Consider the following 16,925-nt stretch of genomic DNA (forward strand, 5'->3'; position numbering starts at 1 on the left):
ATTGCGGGCTAGCGTGATGTGCCAGGGAATCTACTTTTTTGTGTGCAATGAATTTTTTGCTGTTGTTTTTCCCTTAGATTAGGTAAGCCGACAGTATACTCTTTATGGCACTTGGTTTTCTCTTCACGAAGGACCTTTCTAGGATCTAACCATAATTGTTTTGACCTTTTGTCTAGACTTAGTAAGAAATTGATGGTATCATTATTCAAATGAGCCCTTTTTTTGTAAGATAATTATTTCTTTTTAGTTTTTTATTGAACTTTGTGAATAATTGCATCCAAATGCTCACAAAAAAATGTATCCTCATCTCCTTCTGGTTGTGAGTCAGAAACTTCATCGTGATCTTCATGATCACCTTCACTTCCGCATTCCTTAGAGGATTCATAGGTCGAAATAGACATATTGTCTTCTTTATGATTTTTATTCACTTTTGTTAAAAATGATTCCTTAATTGAGTCAAGAGTTCTAAGTAACAATTCATCATTAGAGATGGCATAAAATTTTCCTTTGATTTGAGCTTTGATGATATCAAAGGGTGACGTATTTGTCGAATGCTCCACATATTTGGGAGTTAAATTTTCAAATTTTAGAATAACAACTTTGATTTCCGCAATTTTATTCTACATGGTTGTTGTGGCAAATTTATTCCACAATCGAACATAGAATGTCGCTGCAAAATTGGCAATTGGAATTCATTGAATGCAATTTTAAAATCCCATTTCCATATCCAAAAAAGGAAAAATTCCAACAAGAAAAAGAAAAGTATTTAATCCTTTCACCAAATTTTTACTAGGATGGATGACCCTCTATTGACCATATAATTCCTGGATGGGTTCAGGAAGAATTGAAATTGGAGGCCCAAATTTAGCCCACCATTTGTATACCCATAAAGGAATAGGTATTTTATCCTTTTTATGCTTCTTAAATTTAGCACTAAGAGTTATATACCAGGTATGTTTAAGAGTAGGATATTAGTAATAAAACATATTTGACCACACATTAACATAGTCCCAGTAATTCCTTGGCATTAGGAGCATTTTCTTCATCAGAAAGATTATGTTTTCCCCAAATCATTGGAGAGGTAAATCTATTTTATGGTGTAACTGCTATAAGCAATTGGACTGTCCAATTGTTTGATATTGGACAAGGTGTGATGATTAGTCATTGAGTGAGTATGAACCATAATTGCTTCATAATCAAACCACGATTTGTAGTTGGTTATCATAAAGAAAGATATTTTCAACCACTTGGAACAATTTTTCCAAGGGTTAGCAGTCACTAGCATATCCTCGCGATTGATGACCAAAATTTCTTTTGTAGTTGGAAGAGTTGTAATATTGGATTTAGATAAAACCATGTCCGTCATTGACATTGAAGAAGATGTCTAGAAAACTTTATTTTTTCCTTAATTGTTCCCTTTATTGGGATTAGATTTGCCTCAGTCTCTACCTCCTTTCACAAAGAGAGGATTTCCCCTGCCAAGAAAATGTGACATTATTTTATCCCTATAAAAATTCAAGGGTAAGAAAATTATGTAAAGAGTTATTTTCTCCCTTGATATATTGAATATCAAAATCAAAGGCGCTTAATTCCGCTTACCATCTGACAAATATTTGTTTAGATGACAAAATTTTCACATTTTTTTGAGAATTTGTTTGACAATTGAATAATCTAGTCATAACAAGAACTATTGATTGAGTAAATTATTTTGAAAATTTTCTATGCATTTAACAAAGAATTTCCTATTCAACAATTGAATAATTCAAATGTGCTAGTTACTGTAATCCATAATTAAATCTTACCAATTCCTTTTTAATAGAAACTGAATTTAATTGTTTCAAAATTCCTCTATGACCAATATGGGAGACATCAGTTTCAAAAAACTTTGTCCATTGAGGGTTGGTTAGCGCAAGACAAGGAAGTTGTCACACTCTAGCTTTGATTTTTTGGACAACCATAATATGAGCAATAGTCCATGGTGCATGATTCTTCTTTAGTCTTGCTTATATAAGTTTGGAATCATGAGCAAGATTAGGATAGTAGTTTGAAATATAATTTAGACTACCCAAAGTCTTTGTAATTGATTTTGATCCCTTAGCTCATCAGGGAATTTAGATGCAAACTCAATTGATCGATCAATAGGAATAATTTTTCCTTGATTAATATTATGACCCAAAAATCGAACAGTTGTTTGAATAATTTTATTTTTAGGGGCTGAAATTACCAAACTATTTCGTTTAATAATTTTTTTTGAAAAAATTCAAATGTTTAAAATGTGATTCTATAGTAGTAGAAATTATAAGAATATCGTCAATATATAATATTAAAAATTCACTATAACTATTAAAAATATCATTCATGATATTTTTAAATTCAGAGGGAGCATTTTTCAACCCAAAATGCATAACATTTCATTCATAATGCCCAAAAGGGACTGTAAATGTTGTTTTGTATTTATTCTTGCCATGAATTTGAATATGCCAATAGCTAGATTTAAGATCAAATTTAGAAAATATTTTGGCAAAAATGTAATTTATCCAAAAGATCATTTTTGTTTGGAATTGGATATCTAATCCATTTAAAACAATCATTAAGTGGTTCATAATTTACTACTAGGTGAGTTACTCCTCATTCTTTCTCAGTACTTTTTTTTACATAAAATGTTATACAGGGGAAGTTGGATATTCTAATTAATCCTTTTGCTAACAATGTTTTAATTTCTTGTTTGAAGAGATCTACATATTCCTTTTTCATTTGACTCAGAAGAGCTTTGGTAGGAATGTTTTTAATTCAACATATGGTAAGGGAACAATATATTTCTTAAGATGCCAAAAAGTAGTAGGAATATCATTGTAAATTTCTGAAGTAAATCGTTGGTGTATCAGCTATATCTGATTCTTGATCTCAAGTGTTTGTAGCCGTTGTTCAATTGTCAAATAACAAATTTCTTCTTTTAAATAATTAATTCGCTTTTCTTTGGGGACTAGAATCAAAAGGGAAGAATATAGGGGTATTATTAATATGTCATTCTATTCATGATACGTGCAATGGGCATAATTTTTTGAATGAATGGAATCCTTAAAATTACTCGTTGAGATAAATTCCTAACAAGTAAAAAAATCCACATATACAATTATCAGAAACACTTGAAATCAAAGATCACTAATTCCAAATAGAATCATCACATTAACTGGTGCAACTGCTTAGGGAGCCAAATCCTCAATTAAATACATATAACATTTTTTTAGTCAGCTTTAGAAGAACCAATCATGGAGATCCAAGGTGCAATGTTTGGTCGACTTTAGGTTGAACTTTTAGGTTGTGTTTGGAACATAGAAAGTGGAGAGTAAAGAAAATGAAGAAAAGAGAAGGAGAAAGAGAAAAGAAAAGAAAATAGATTTATTTTCTCTTATTTGGATGCTCATGGAAAATGAGAGAAAATAACGGAAGAAATAAATAGTTTTTCTTGTTTATGTACTTGTGAAAATAAATAAATAAATAAATAAATAAATTAGTCAGATCAACGTACCCAACTCATCAAACACAAGTGACCAACTATACAATCAACTACTCTTCTTTGGTTTCCTTTTCAAAAAATAAAAAATCAATTGCTCTTCCATCAAGGATCGCAATGCGTTTCCTTTACAGCCTGTGATTATACCGACGGCTGTGATCAAATCCATCAACTATTATTTCAGTAAAGAAACTCAGAAATAAATAGAAAAAGGTGGGCCCCAGGTTATGGAACTTTTACCGCGTGGACAGGTCATTTTCCTGTTCTTAGCCATCGGTTATTCCTCAAACGGCCTTAACTGCAGTCTGCGTGAGTACCAGATTTCCTGGTCCCGCACGGCTCAAAATAACGTTTATGCTCGTGAGGGATCAGGAAAGATATGATGGTCCGGCGATGGCAGGGGGGGCGTGGGGGAGGTGATTCTGCGACGGAAAACGGGGGAAGAAAGGCTTTACGGGGGCGAGTTCGGCGTCTTAGCTGGGCAATTTTAATAATATAAATTAAAAAACGAAAAACCAATCGTGTCCTGGTTCGTTCCTTTCCAGCCTCTTCTGAGAAATTGTGAAATGACCACCAACGGAAGCCCTCCTTGCTGAAAATTTCCTCAACAAACCGTCGACGTCTTTTAAGCGAGGGCTCTCCGTTGGCAATCCCCCCATCCAAGTGCCATCATTTCTTCTTCCTTCCACCGGTCTCGTCTTTGCATACTCTCCGACCGTTTGTTAAACAGTGTCTTCTCCCTCTGTCAACGTACGAGGAAGAATTAAGGAGCTGAAGAGGCAATTTGCTGCACGGGTGGAAAGCGGGTATGTTGAATTGTTAGCTTCGTGTTTTTTTATTTTGTTCTGGGATTTGGTGAATGGGTGTCAAATTGGATCCGTGGGTTTCTTCCCGAGTGAGGGCCGTAAAAGGAGAGCTTTGTGGTTAGTGCGGTGGTTGTCTTTATTGGGTACCATTCCAAACGAATCGAATCTTCTTCTTCCTTTTCCTTTTCTTCCGGGCGCTTTGTGTGGTGCGTTCTTCTGGAAGCTAGGGCTAGATTTTTCTTTTCTTACTATAGTGGAATTATTTTGTTGTGATTATTGAATTTGGGTTGTGTATTTGATCATTTCCTCTGGGGGAACGCCGTTCTGTCTTGTGGTCCTGGGGTATATTTGTTGATTCAATGGTGCCTCTGGCTATAGGATTCAAATAGTTCTGGAATTTAAGGAGTTTTCTTTCTTATCTAATTATTCCTGATTTTTTTATGGAGGACGACACTCAAATGCGGGGTCTGTTGGTGATGTTTCCAGAAAATTGACCTGTTTCTTCCAGTTCTCTAGTCACCTTTCGTGAATATTTTCCTGCCAAATCTCGTAAATCCCTTCTTATAACGATATCCTCCGCCGTGCTCTTGATGCAACCAATTCTGCTTGTATTGGACAAGAAATCGCTTTTGTAGTTAATTTTATTTTTAATCTCGTGGTTTGTTTCTGTGACTGTTTGTTGAAAGTACTCTCAGTTCGTTTGCTTAAATTTTACGACTTTTTTTTTAATTTCTAAAGAATATTGGAAGGTTTTTGGTGCTCTTTTCCTCTCGTCAGTTATGGCAAGGATGGTATTTATTTCAACTCTTCTTTACGACCTATGTATTCCAGTGGTTGACTTATGTTCCAATGTACCTGTCTGCAGGCGCAATACACATTCACCTAGTTTCTCTGCACGTCTTGAAAATATCTTAAACAGTTTCAGAGGAGAAACAAATAAGGTAGTAAGATGAAGCGCTGGTTGTGTTGTACATGTCAAGTGGATGAAGGTTACCATCACCAGGACAATGACTTCCAGAAGAACCTGAAGGAATTTCAAGATGGTAGGTTATTTTGACGTTCTTGGAAATGTAGTCTTGTGCCTTCTGAAATTGATTCACAAAAAAATGACTAGGAGATTGTGATGTGCTGTTCATGTATACTGTAGCTTGGATGCTTACTTGGAGCTGCTCCTAGTTGAGTAAAAAAATCTTTTTTGGGAACAATTTGGGTAAAACTTTTTACTATAATGTCTAAAAGTCGTGTTTTACCTAGTACAACCTGTTTATATGTTTCTTTTCTTGTGGGATTGAATGGGTAGCTGTTATGACACATTTCTTTATTATTTGATGGTGTTCTAGGAAACCAGAAAGGTCCAAAGATTTCATCTACGTTCAAAAGTGAACTACCTAAAGCACCAGCAGAAATAGATGTACCTGCTCTTCCGTTAGATGAAATAAAAGAAAAAACTGATAACTTTGGCTCCAAGGCATTAATTGGTGAAGGATCTTATGGAAGAGTGTATTATGGAACATTATATGATGGAAGGGCCGTGGCAATTAAGAAGCTCGATGTTTCATCTGAACCTGAATCCAATGGTGAATTTTTAAGTCAGGTACTAACTTAGCATTGAGGCTTATTTCTTTCCTCTTTAATCGCTATCAGCATGTATTATTGACCGCAAAAGGGTTGTTTTGGCTTTTATTTTTTTATTTTTTGCTTTTTGACATGTTTCTCTGTCACACTCTTTGACTGTGATGTTATTTTCTACTTCAGGTTGCTGTTGTCTCAAAACTGAAGCATGATAATCTTGTTGAGTTGCTTGGTTACTGTGTGGAAGGAAACCTACGTGTGTTAGCATATGAATTTGCAACAATGGGTTCACTGCATGATATTTTGCATGGTATTATAACACAGCAAGATAATTTCCTGCACGTTTCCACTAATCCATTTTTACTTTGTTGATGTATCTAATATTTGACATTTTTAGGTAGGAAAGGAATGCAAGGTGCACAACCAGGTCCAACACTTGACTGGATGCAGAGAGTCAGAATAGCTGTCGATGCAGCAAGAGGCCTTGAGTATTTGCATGAGAAGGCTCAACCATCCATTATACACCGTGATATCAGATCAAGCAATGTACTTTTATTTGAAGACTTCAAAGCCAAAATTGCAGATTTTAACCTTTCTAATCAGGCTCCTGACATGGCTGCTCGTCTTCATTCTACACGTGTTCTGGGTACCTTTGGGTATCATGCACCTGAGTAAGTGCCTAAAACATGATTTTTTTATCATGGTCATATGTCATGCTGCTGTGTCATGTAAGCTCCACATGTTTGGTTGTATTTTCTGGAAAGTAACATTCTTTACCTGCATGATATTTTGGTACTTCCCTTATTAGCTTCCAATGCTTGATGTTTAGCATAGTTACTCTAGCACAGGTTACTCTTCACTATAGCAAGCAAAGTAGATGAGAGGTCATGAAGTTTTTACCAAATTTCCTTTTCTTATTGAGTGTTTTCCCTCAATTATTAGAGTAGGCAAGAGGAACTACTTCGGTAACATCTATAATTAGCTTGAGGAAATAGGATTTTAAGATTATTCTTCCAATTTCTTATGAATGTTTTGCTGTTACACTTATTGCATCCAAGGCTGGAGGATTGTCCAAAACAGAAAGCACACTTTGTTTTTAAAGTGACCACTTTACATTTTAAGATGTCTATGGCATTATTTTCTTTGAAAATGGTGACAAATTAATTCTATTTTATCCATTTATGAGCTTCGAAGGTTGTTCCTTGCTAATCATGTCACTATAACTTGCAGGTATGCCATGACAGGACAGTTGACACAGAAAAGTGATGTATATAGCTTTGGTGTGGTACTTCTGGAGCTACTTACTGGTAGAAAACCTGTTGATCATACAATGCCTCGTGGACAACAAAGTCTTGTCACTTGGGTGAGGACCATACCATATTTTCAACATTACCTTGTGATGCTTGGTGATAACTCGCTAATGCCTCGTTGTGCCTAATATCTGGTTTGTGCTTCTGCAGGCAACCCCTAGACTGAGCGAAGACAAGGTCAAACAATGTGTAGATCCAAAGCTAAAGGGTGATTATCCACCAAAGGGAGTTGCCAAGGTTTACATCTCTCTCTCTCTCTCTCTACCATATGAGGACCGTGTATGATGTTTTTGATAAAATTCACACTTCAATAATACATCTCTAGGTGGTAGGATGGAAATATGGTCTCCTGTGAAGCATGGGTATTGAATTTGAAATTTTGAGGGCATGCAGAAGTGGGTTATTACAACTGTTAGCTTACGGGGAGAGGTGATTCAAAATTTACTTTGTCTAGAGAATTGAACAGTGATGAGTTAATTGATAGAGAGGGGTAAAGAACATAACACCACAAAAATGCATGTTTTTCACTTTAAACTTTAAGCGAAATGAGATTGAATGACACTATCTCCTATCCTAACCTAAGATTTAAGTGTACCCGCATGTGTGGTTGGCATTTAAGTTGATATAGTTTGTGTAAACTAATCTTACCTTCTATCTATTCCCTGGGGGAGTAGTTCTTTTATGCACACTTCCCGAATTTTTCATTTTTGATCTTAACATGATATTTTTATGTGAAAATACTCCTCTGATGTATTTTCTTTTAAAATGTTCGATTTGCACTGTAGTTGGCAGCTGTGGCAGCATTGTGTGTCCAGTATGAAGCGGAGTTTCGGCCAAACATGAGCATTGTGGTGAAGGCACTGCAACCACTTCTCCATTTTAAAGCTGCACCTCCTGCTGCCCTGACTCCCCAGATTTAAGACTACAGTTTTCTCTTCGTTGTTTCTCTGATGTTAGAGAAATCACATCTTTGCAGTGATCGGTTGGTTGTGTTCACAGTGGATTAGTTGGTTGATCTTTGCATTCTTTCTATTTTTCAACATAAATAAAAACATTCGGACATGGGATTTGGTTGGTTGAGAGTGTGTGGCGAGCTCTAATTTGCTCTCTTTATGTGGCGCTTTGTTGCAATGGTTGCATTATTACTTTTTTTTTTTAAGAAGAAGAAGAAGAAAAAAAAGGTGGAAACAATGCCTGCGGCATTGCGGCTATGTATCTATAAATGTTCATAATATGAAGCTGGCTTCTTCCTCGTTTAGAGTATGTTTCTGGCCCAAATACTTGCTGTATAATCTGTTGAGCTTATCGGTTGGTTCTTATTCGTTCTTCGTCTGTTCTTGTTAATTTTTTTTTAATATTTGTATCATTTTTTATGGGAAATTTTTTCTCTTGATTCCTCTTTACTTTTAAGGGACAGTTTATGCCGCGATATGAAAACAAATCAACCGGAAAATCTTTATTTTTACTATTTTTTCATGAAAAAAATTCTTATTGGAAAAATTTTCATTTAATCTATTTTTTTGCACTAGGAAAAAAATGGAAAAATTAGTAATGGTGTTTGTGATTACACTAGAAATAAATAATTTTTTTATAAAATAATAAAAAAAAAAGTTAAAAGTAAAAGGTAAGTGATCAAGAACTACTTAACTGATTTTTGGTTTATTTTCATATCCTTTTTTACATTTCTTAAAGGTAAGGAGAACCAAGAAGAATCAAGAGAAAACGAAAAAAATTCGTCCCTAAAAATGACACAAATGTTAGAAATTTTTTGTCGGAAAATGTTTCAATCATATTTTTTCCTGCCATTTTCCTATTGACACAAACACACCTTAACATATGTTAAAAAGGATAAAAGAAATGAGTTTCTTATTGCTCCAATAGGGAACTATAGGAAAAATAATCATATTTTTTCCTGCCATTTTCCTATTGACACAAACACACCTTAACATATGTTAAAAAGGATAAAAGAAATGAGTTTCTTATTGCTCCAATAGGGAACTATAGGAAAAATAAACCAAGAAGCAATAAAATGGTTCTTGATCACTTACCTCTTATTTTTAACCTTATTTTTATTGTTTATAAAAATTAATTTATCTCTAGTGTAAATACTATCACAATAAATGATTTTTTTGTTGTTTCCTATGTTAGCACAAATGCATGAAAACCAATCGAAGGCAATTTTTTCAATAGGAAAATCTTCTAATGAGAAAATTAGTCAAAAGGGAAATTGATTTCCCATCGTTTTGTTTTCCTATGGTCTCTAACAATGCGACAATGTTGTTGTTTCTCTCATGATTTGAATAATTCATGGAAAAGACCAGTTTGTTAAGTACGAAAAGCCAAGTACCAAACATAGGTGGACGGAACCTAACCCAGGTGGACCGGAACCACCTAGCTCTGACACCCACCTACTGCTTCCGTTGGGATTCGAACGTAGAACATGGTGCCCAGCTCTGATACCATATCAAACGCCTAGCCAATACAACTCAACAGACCGACCAGTTTGTTAAGTGCGGAAAACCAAGTACTTAACCTAAGTGGACCAGGGGTGGACGAAACCTAACCTAAGTGGTCTGGAACCACCTAGCTCTGACATTTTGTTCTCAATATTGAACAATCGTCAATTTTTTCTTGAAATCTATTTTTCCCGTGCAAAAAAAAACTCTCCTAGATGATTAAATATTGAGACATGTCTTGATAAATCCTCTTATTCTATCGACCCATAGTAAGCACAGATTCATAAATATTGGGTTATGACAAACTAAAAGGTTAGGATCAATATATTGGAGATGTTAAATGACCCCTTTGCACAACTTGGAAAGTTTGGAGAAAGTTACTAGCTTGTGGATTGACATTTGGTATTAAGAACAAGTTTGGTTATAATTACTATGAGTGAGAACTAGATGAATTGGAATAAGAAAGAGAATAATGCAATGGTGGAAGGAGAAGAACCCAGAGGAAGAAGAAAACACGAGGGAAAAATTCTAGAGCATATCCCTTAATTAGGGTTGTAGATGTATACACATTTAAAGTACAAAAAGACAAAAATTCTAGAGCATACCCCTTAATCATGGTTACAGATGTATAAAGGCGAAGTACAAAATGACTAAAGAGCCCTTGAGTTTACATATGTATACAATGAGAAAATTACATAACATGCCACTTGTATAACATAAGTTATTTCAACATGGATGAATATAAATTGTGAGTGAATTTAAGTATTGAAGAAAATATATACAAGAGTCTTATCTAACTCTCATGGGAAGAAGGTTCAACAAAAGAGGATATAGTATTATTGGATTTCTAATTTGTTAGAGTTGTTTAATTATTGTCGGACTTGTATTTAAGAGTTGGACCTGAGTGGGTTGTGTGAGTTGACTTAGTAAACCTACATAGATAATGTGTTCATTTTCTTATTTTTCTTCTTTGGTAGTTGTGTTTTGTTTTCTTTTCCTTTTTAGCCTTCTTTTTTCCCAACATCTATTTTCCTTGGATTTCATACCCTCGTACGAAACTTTTTTATATTAAAAATTATACTTTGCTGAAAATATTTGTGAGTCTAGTTTCTGACATAAAAGAATCTTTGTCAATCAGAGTTTTCCACAAAGAGAAATCGACATCTAAAGCAACATGTGTTAGGTAACATAAAGGATTCATGTGATTGTAAAAATCTTTATTTTTTGAGACATTATATACCATCAAGAACGAAAATTTATATATAAAATTATATCTCAAAAGAAATCTTTGTTAGTCTATTTTTTAACCCAATAAACCGTTTCTTAATCCAAAGTTTCAAGAGAGATATATCAAAATTGGAATAACCAAAGGTCATACTAACAACCTAATACATAAAAATAGAAAAACACTTAAACTGACTACTAGTTACATGTTATGCCACCCACTCATATAATTACATAAAATACCATGCAAATTTCTTCAAAAAACTATGTATGAAAAAGTCATACATGACTCTCACAACAAAAAGTCTCATAGAACCATAATTAATATGGTGGAGTAGTCTAAGAGGAGTCTCATGGGAAAGAGGTCTCACAAAAAAAAGTGTATTTTATGTTAAGTTGTTTAATTGTGTTATGATTTATCTTTAAATGTTTGGTTTTGAGTGTAATCGGGACAAATGTAGTTTTATTGTAATATGATCCTAATTGTTTCCGCTATTATAAATAAAGGTCATGCATAAATAAAACAATGCTTAATCTATCCAAACTTTCAATTCCAACAGCTCTCCCCCCATATCTAACTAACCATACATAGATCAAACACAACATAAAATTCTGTAAACTTAAAAAAACATGTAACCTATTCAAATCTCTTCATTTCATCGATTCTTCCTCCGTATCCAACCAATCATATATAGACCCAACAAGAGTATAACATTCCAAGAACCCACACTCCATACTTAAGTAATCATACCTAAATTGATCAGAGTTATGAAAGTCCAAATATTAAATAACTTAAATCCAATTCAAACTTGTCATCAAGGAGTAGTCGACAAAGAAAATTGGTGAACTTCAAGTCAAGGAGGTGAAGTTTTCTAATGATTTTTTTTAAAATTCTAATTAATGCATAAAAAATCAAATCTATTTATAGAACAAACACTTAAATTAAGAAATAAAATGATAGAACTTTGTTCATCCTTAGGTTATTCTTGATTTTTCATTATTTTTATGTTATAAAATTAGCATATGCATTATAATTAGCTTATATATATATATTTTTTATGTTGTTTCATATGTTACAACAAAGCTAACGCCTCCCTGGAATTGAGAATGACATGCATTACTTAAAGTTGATACACCTTTCCCTACCTCATGTGGGTCAAGTCTAACAATTCATGGCCCTATAGCAAAGGTAGTTCTATCACGACCAATCCAATACGAAAAATCATTTGGTGTGAAACATGCGAAATGACTCTCTCAAATATCAGCTGTCCGATCAAATCATGATCGGATGACTGAGATAACTATTAATCGGATGACTGAGATAACCATTGATCATGATCAGATAATTGAGATAGTATTTTATACTAAATAATTTTTCGTATTAAGTTCTATTCTATTCTGAACTAGCAAGCCCATTACTTAGCTCCATATTTCTGTCGGCCGGTTCAAGGAGCGAGGAATAGGATGGCCATTCGTCGCTCGCGCGAAAGATCTCTCTAGCTGATAACGTACTCGGGTTGCCGCTGCGGAGTCTCTCTCGCTTCTCCCGACAAACTCCTATTAAAGTGGCGCAAAACGTCGCACTCGAGTTGGCGCCAACTAGTCTATCGTCCAATTTTGGCGCGCAATCTGCCGGTCCACTTTCAACCGGTCCACTTTCAACCAGCTGAGCACGCCACGAGTCGGTAATCTCCGTGCTTAGGGAGTCCGCTGATCCTGGAATTTTCTATTCCGTTTTCTAACTTTTTACAAACGAATACAAGTAAAGGCGTGGAGTACGCCTGCGAATTGCAACAGCCACAGAGGCGCAAAGAAGGCCTGTTGTAAAATCCAAGCAAAAGAGAGCCGGACAGGAGCAGCAACTCTCCTTAGTCTACACTTATTTCTCTTTCAAGAACTTATTTCCGTCTCTTTCCCTCCTCTTCCAATTTCGGATCGTTTTCGGTTTCGTTTCTCCTTCGCCGCCCTAGGAATTCAACTAGATCCGGTGACAGCAGTTTGTTGTGGATCAGATCGAACTACTTTGTTTTGCTTGCGCCGCTCGAGCTAGTCCGTGCGCAAACGCGAACTCAGGTGCTGGATCGGTACGAATTACGCCCGAGGAGGGTGAATTCCTGCGTTTCTTATGGAGTTAGATTGGTAAGAACTCCCAAATTGGATTCAATGATTTGGTTGCGATAGGAATTCGCTAATTCAATTTTTCTGTTCCTGCGGCGTCTCAGTTGCAAGCTCTAAACTGTATAGATCTGTTATCTTGGTCCATTGTTTTAGTTCTTTCTTCTCTGTTGATAATGCTGTCTAGATTTTCACGTGTTCTGGTCGAGATCCAAAAAAATGCATATATCTTGAGTGTTTGAAGAAAGATCTCTTTCTTTTGGCATGGCGTGGGTCAACCCAAACGCAAGAATTTAACTACGTATGTCTTTTTTTAATTTGTTTCCATTAAGATCAGGGGAGGGAGTAACCTGGTACTGGAACTGTCGTTTTGCTTTTGGGCCCCGTGTAGCTGGTAATATTTGTTTGGTTTCGTCGAAACTTATTTTTTCGATATGTTTCTTGTCCCGAAGTAATTACTGCTTTTGTGGTCCTTTTAGCTAGTCGTTTCAGTTGTTTTATTGCTGTTAGAATTTGAACTTCTTTAATATGTGGAGTTCTTTCTGATGATTTATTTATTTGTTCAGTGGTTTTCTTTGTTTTTTTTCCCTTATTTGCTTGGTAGATCCTGAAAGAAGGAACCACAATCTCTTCATTTGATTGTCTTTGTATTCTTAAAAGAAAATTTGAATCTATTGGACATTTGAGCTACTGTGGAAGATTTATGTCTGTGAACATCAAGAATTTTTGGCTTCATTGTTGGTTTTAACATCTCATTGGGGAGCTGAAAGTCCTCATATATTAGTTTCTCTCAAGGAAATGCATTTTGATATTAAGTTTTCTGTGCATTGTTTTTAGATCATTTGAGAACGTCTTCTGGTGTTGGTCCTTCAATTTGGTGAACACAGTATCCTAAATAGTGTGACTTTACCTGCTGAGAGCAGTAGGTTGAGTGGACAATGAGCGGGATGATGGAATGCAGTGTTTGTCATTCAAAGTTGGTTTCCCCAGGTTCCAAAACAGTTGCAAGGGCATATGATCAGCATAGAAACAAGATATCATCAAAATATCGTGCTCTGAATGTCCTTCTAGTTGTTGGTGACTGTGTCTTGGTTGGGCTCCAGGTGATTAACTAGACCATCCCAATTTATGTTCACTTAAATTATCAATCGTAGTGGAAAAATATGATATGGGTTCAATTACGTTTTGTCCTTTTTGTAACGGATATATTTTCACTTTGTATTAAGCAACTAATTAGCTGAAACCATTTATCTTCCGATAAGTTACTAACTTTCTGGAATCTGTTAAATTTGACAACCAAGGTAGGATTGGCATTAGTTTGGGTTTTAGTAGGTTTTGGGAAACCCAATTCTGCCTGCATTGGAACTTCTTGCCTCAACCTCACTCCTCTCCACAAGAGGGTTTCTGTCCAAACCTAATCTTAACCTTAATTCTTGTTTGACTCTACACTACCCCACTGTTTTGTCTCACATCCTTGTCTGTTAAAAGGTCAGGAAGAAAACAATCTCAGAAAAGAAAACTTAATCTCCTGAAATCATAAAGCAAACTCATAGAAATCAATTGCATTTTGAATACATTTACAGAAGAAAGAAAAATCTTTGTGAAAAATATTTACTGATGTAAAGATGTAAAAGAAGTAAAAAAAAAGGAGTTTTTCTTGGAAGAAGTGGTTGCTATAGCTGCATTTCACCTTCTTCATAGAACTGTGAAATGCACTTAAGAAGGATGTGATGATGACTCTAATAGACCAGATATCTACTGCTTCTTTATTCCATTTAATATAATCAGTTAACATGTGAACTTTGAAGTCAGGCACCACAAGAGGAAAGAAACATTTAGGAAAAATTGAAAATGAAAGAAAATTGATGAATAAGCCAATCAGAAAGAGTGCAAAACTCCGAATGTGGTATAGTCAAGCTAGTTTTTGATAGCTACCACATTCAAGATAGAAGGTGCTAAATGTTCTCGTATCTTGAAAAAGGAACCTTTTGCACATAGCAAACTTTGATAGCCACCTCTAAAGCTCTATGCCCTGGCATCCTTTTTTTTCCTGTCCTTGGCAAACTCATATGTTTCTATGATGAAAGAAGCCTATGGTGATTATGAAGAGAAGTAATCTACATCATGTTTTGTCATTTGGGAAGAGGGGGAAGGGAGAACAGAAGGTTGGTTATTTCCCTTTGAGTGCTCATTTGTTTCTAGTTTTAGGTTTTATTGAGATACGGGGATGCCTTTTTTTATGTCAGACTTAAATATACCTTTTAGAACTAAGTGAGAACTATCTAAATTATGTCTTTTCATTTAATTATAACAGCTAATGTCTCTTTTTACCTCTGGGGGTGGGTTCTTTAAAAACCTCTTCCTCGTGTTCACTGTGTATGGGATTTCTCTCTGCACCCAAACCCTGCATCTTGAGGTTTATTCTTTTTCTTTGTCCCCACTTTCCAATCCCCTCTCCCCACTCTCTACTCCCCACTCCTCACTCTCTACTCCCCAGTCCCCAGTCCCCATTCCCCACTCCCCACTTTAAGCTGGGTAGGATCAGGCAATTCCCCACTTAACATCCGACATTAGGCAGATTCCCCTCTTAACATGCAATGGCGCCACCATTACCCTGTGGTGATTTTAGTGTCTTCCTGTATTCTATCTGTTAAAAGGTACTCATGTGTGTAGGGGTGGTATGACTAGTAAATAAGGAAAATTTTCATAGAGATGGCACAAAATTGTAATTATGCAAGCCAGTGTATGTTCTCTTATGTGTTTTTCCTTTTGAATCATATAGCCCTAAGGGCATTGTAGTCATTGTAAACACTTTCCCACAACTATAAATACAACCTCAAGGCATGGGGAAGAGCATTCAAGACTCTTCCTCTCGGCTCAAATTTGTCCCTACACCCCTCTCTCTTTTCTTTTTCTATCTCTCCCTTGGTTTCTTCTCTCATCTCTCCCATGTCTCTCCTTCCTTTGAGATCTCTTATGTGTTAGGAATTGGACGCCGTAATTCCAAACTAACTAGAGCAATAATAATAATCGTGGAAGAAGGAAAAACAAGCAATGAAAAATAACAACAAGATTTATACAGGTTCGCCTATAGGTGAGACCACGTCCTGTCTTTCGCTGTTGCAATAATCCACTATAAAGATGAAATAGTTTACAAGAGAAATCGCACACATTTATTGGTGTTTTTTTCTAACCTCTTGGGCTGCAACTTATGATACTTCTCGGATGATTGATCAAACTCTAATGGCGGCACCCCCCAATTATAAAGAGAAAACTAGGACAACCACTTTACAAAAGTGAAATTCTCAAACTGCCCTTAATGAAACAACAATTAATATATTGTGGACAGGGCGGGGGCACCCCCGGGAAGGGGGCTTCCTGCCCCCTTCCAATCCCCACGTTGACCTTACCGCGAAGGTCAATCCGCGTAACAACTCAATATAGGGCGTTGATTAAGGTCCACAACTTAACAATCTCCCACTTGGAGGCTAATCCATCATCAATATCTCCTTTGCAGCGGAAATAACTTCTCAATCCTCAGAGAGAAGTCCAATTGAAGTTGCACACAATTTTAGTTTATCAATCGTAACAGTCTTTGTCAACATATCAGTCGAATTCTGGCTCCCTTGAATCTTCTCAAGTGCTAAGACTCCATCCTCCAGAGCCGATCTGATGAAGTGACAACGCACCTGTATGTGCTTTGTTCTGGCATGATAAACAAGGTTCTTTGCTAAATGAATAGCACTCTGATTGTCACAATACAACACATTCTTCCCATGCTTGAGACCTAATTCGTCCAAGAAAGACTGCAACCATACTATCTCTTTGTTGGCTTCAGTCATGGTGACATATTTTGCCTCAGTAGTGAAAGAACAACTATCTTTTGCAACTTAGAGACCCAACTAACTGCTACCACCCAATGTGTATA

General features: G+C 35.8%; 2 protein-coding genes across 3 annotated transcripts in view; both read left to right on the plus strand.

Moving 5' to 3' along the window:
• The first annotated feature begins 4,021 nt into the window (after positions 1–4,021).
• LOC137961915 (PTI1-like tyrosine-protein kinase 1) lies at positions 4,022–8,460 on the plus strand. The gene is made up of 8 exons (XM_068808554.1): positions 4,022–4,320; positions 5,186–5,363; positions 5,661–5,914; positions 6,076–6,202; positions 6,290–6,563; positions 7,123–7,255; positions 7,353–7,439; positions 7,988–8,460. The coding sequence occupies exons 2-8, from the start codon at positions 5,270–5,272 to the stop codon at positions 8,120–8,122; spliced, it is 1,104 nt and encodes a 367-aa protein (XP_068664655.1). The 5' UTR covers positions 4,022–4,320; positions 5,186–5,269; the 3' UTR covers positions 8,123–8,460.
• Positions 8,461–12,664: 4,204 nt separating this feature from the next.
• Positions 12,665–16,925, plus strand: part of LOC137962823 (CMP-sialic acid transporter 2-like) — a 54,427-nt gene continuing 50,166 nt past the window's right edge. For both annotated transcript variants that reach the window (XR_011115170.1, XM_068809910.1), the window contains exons 1-2: positions 12,665–13,021; positions 13,835–14,100. Coding sequence is in view for 1 of the 2 variants with exons in the window: in XM_068809910.1 (XP_068666011.1) it covers positions 13,936–14,100 (165 nt within the window). In the remaining variant the exon portion in view is untranslated. The remainder of the gene's footprint in view (positions 13,022–13,834; positions 14,101–16,925) is intronic.

This window comes from Aristolochia californica, unplaced genomic scaffold, assembly GCF_029961685.1.
Source record: "Aristolochia californica isolate CCGP_79_NKW_82.1479 unplaced genomic scaffold, dmAriCali1.0.hap1 SCAF_4, whole genome shotgun sequence".
Classification (NCBI taxonomy): Eukaryota; Viridiplantae; Streptophyta; class Magnoliopsida; order Piperales; family Aristolochiaceae; genus Aristolochia; species Aristolochia californica.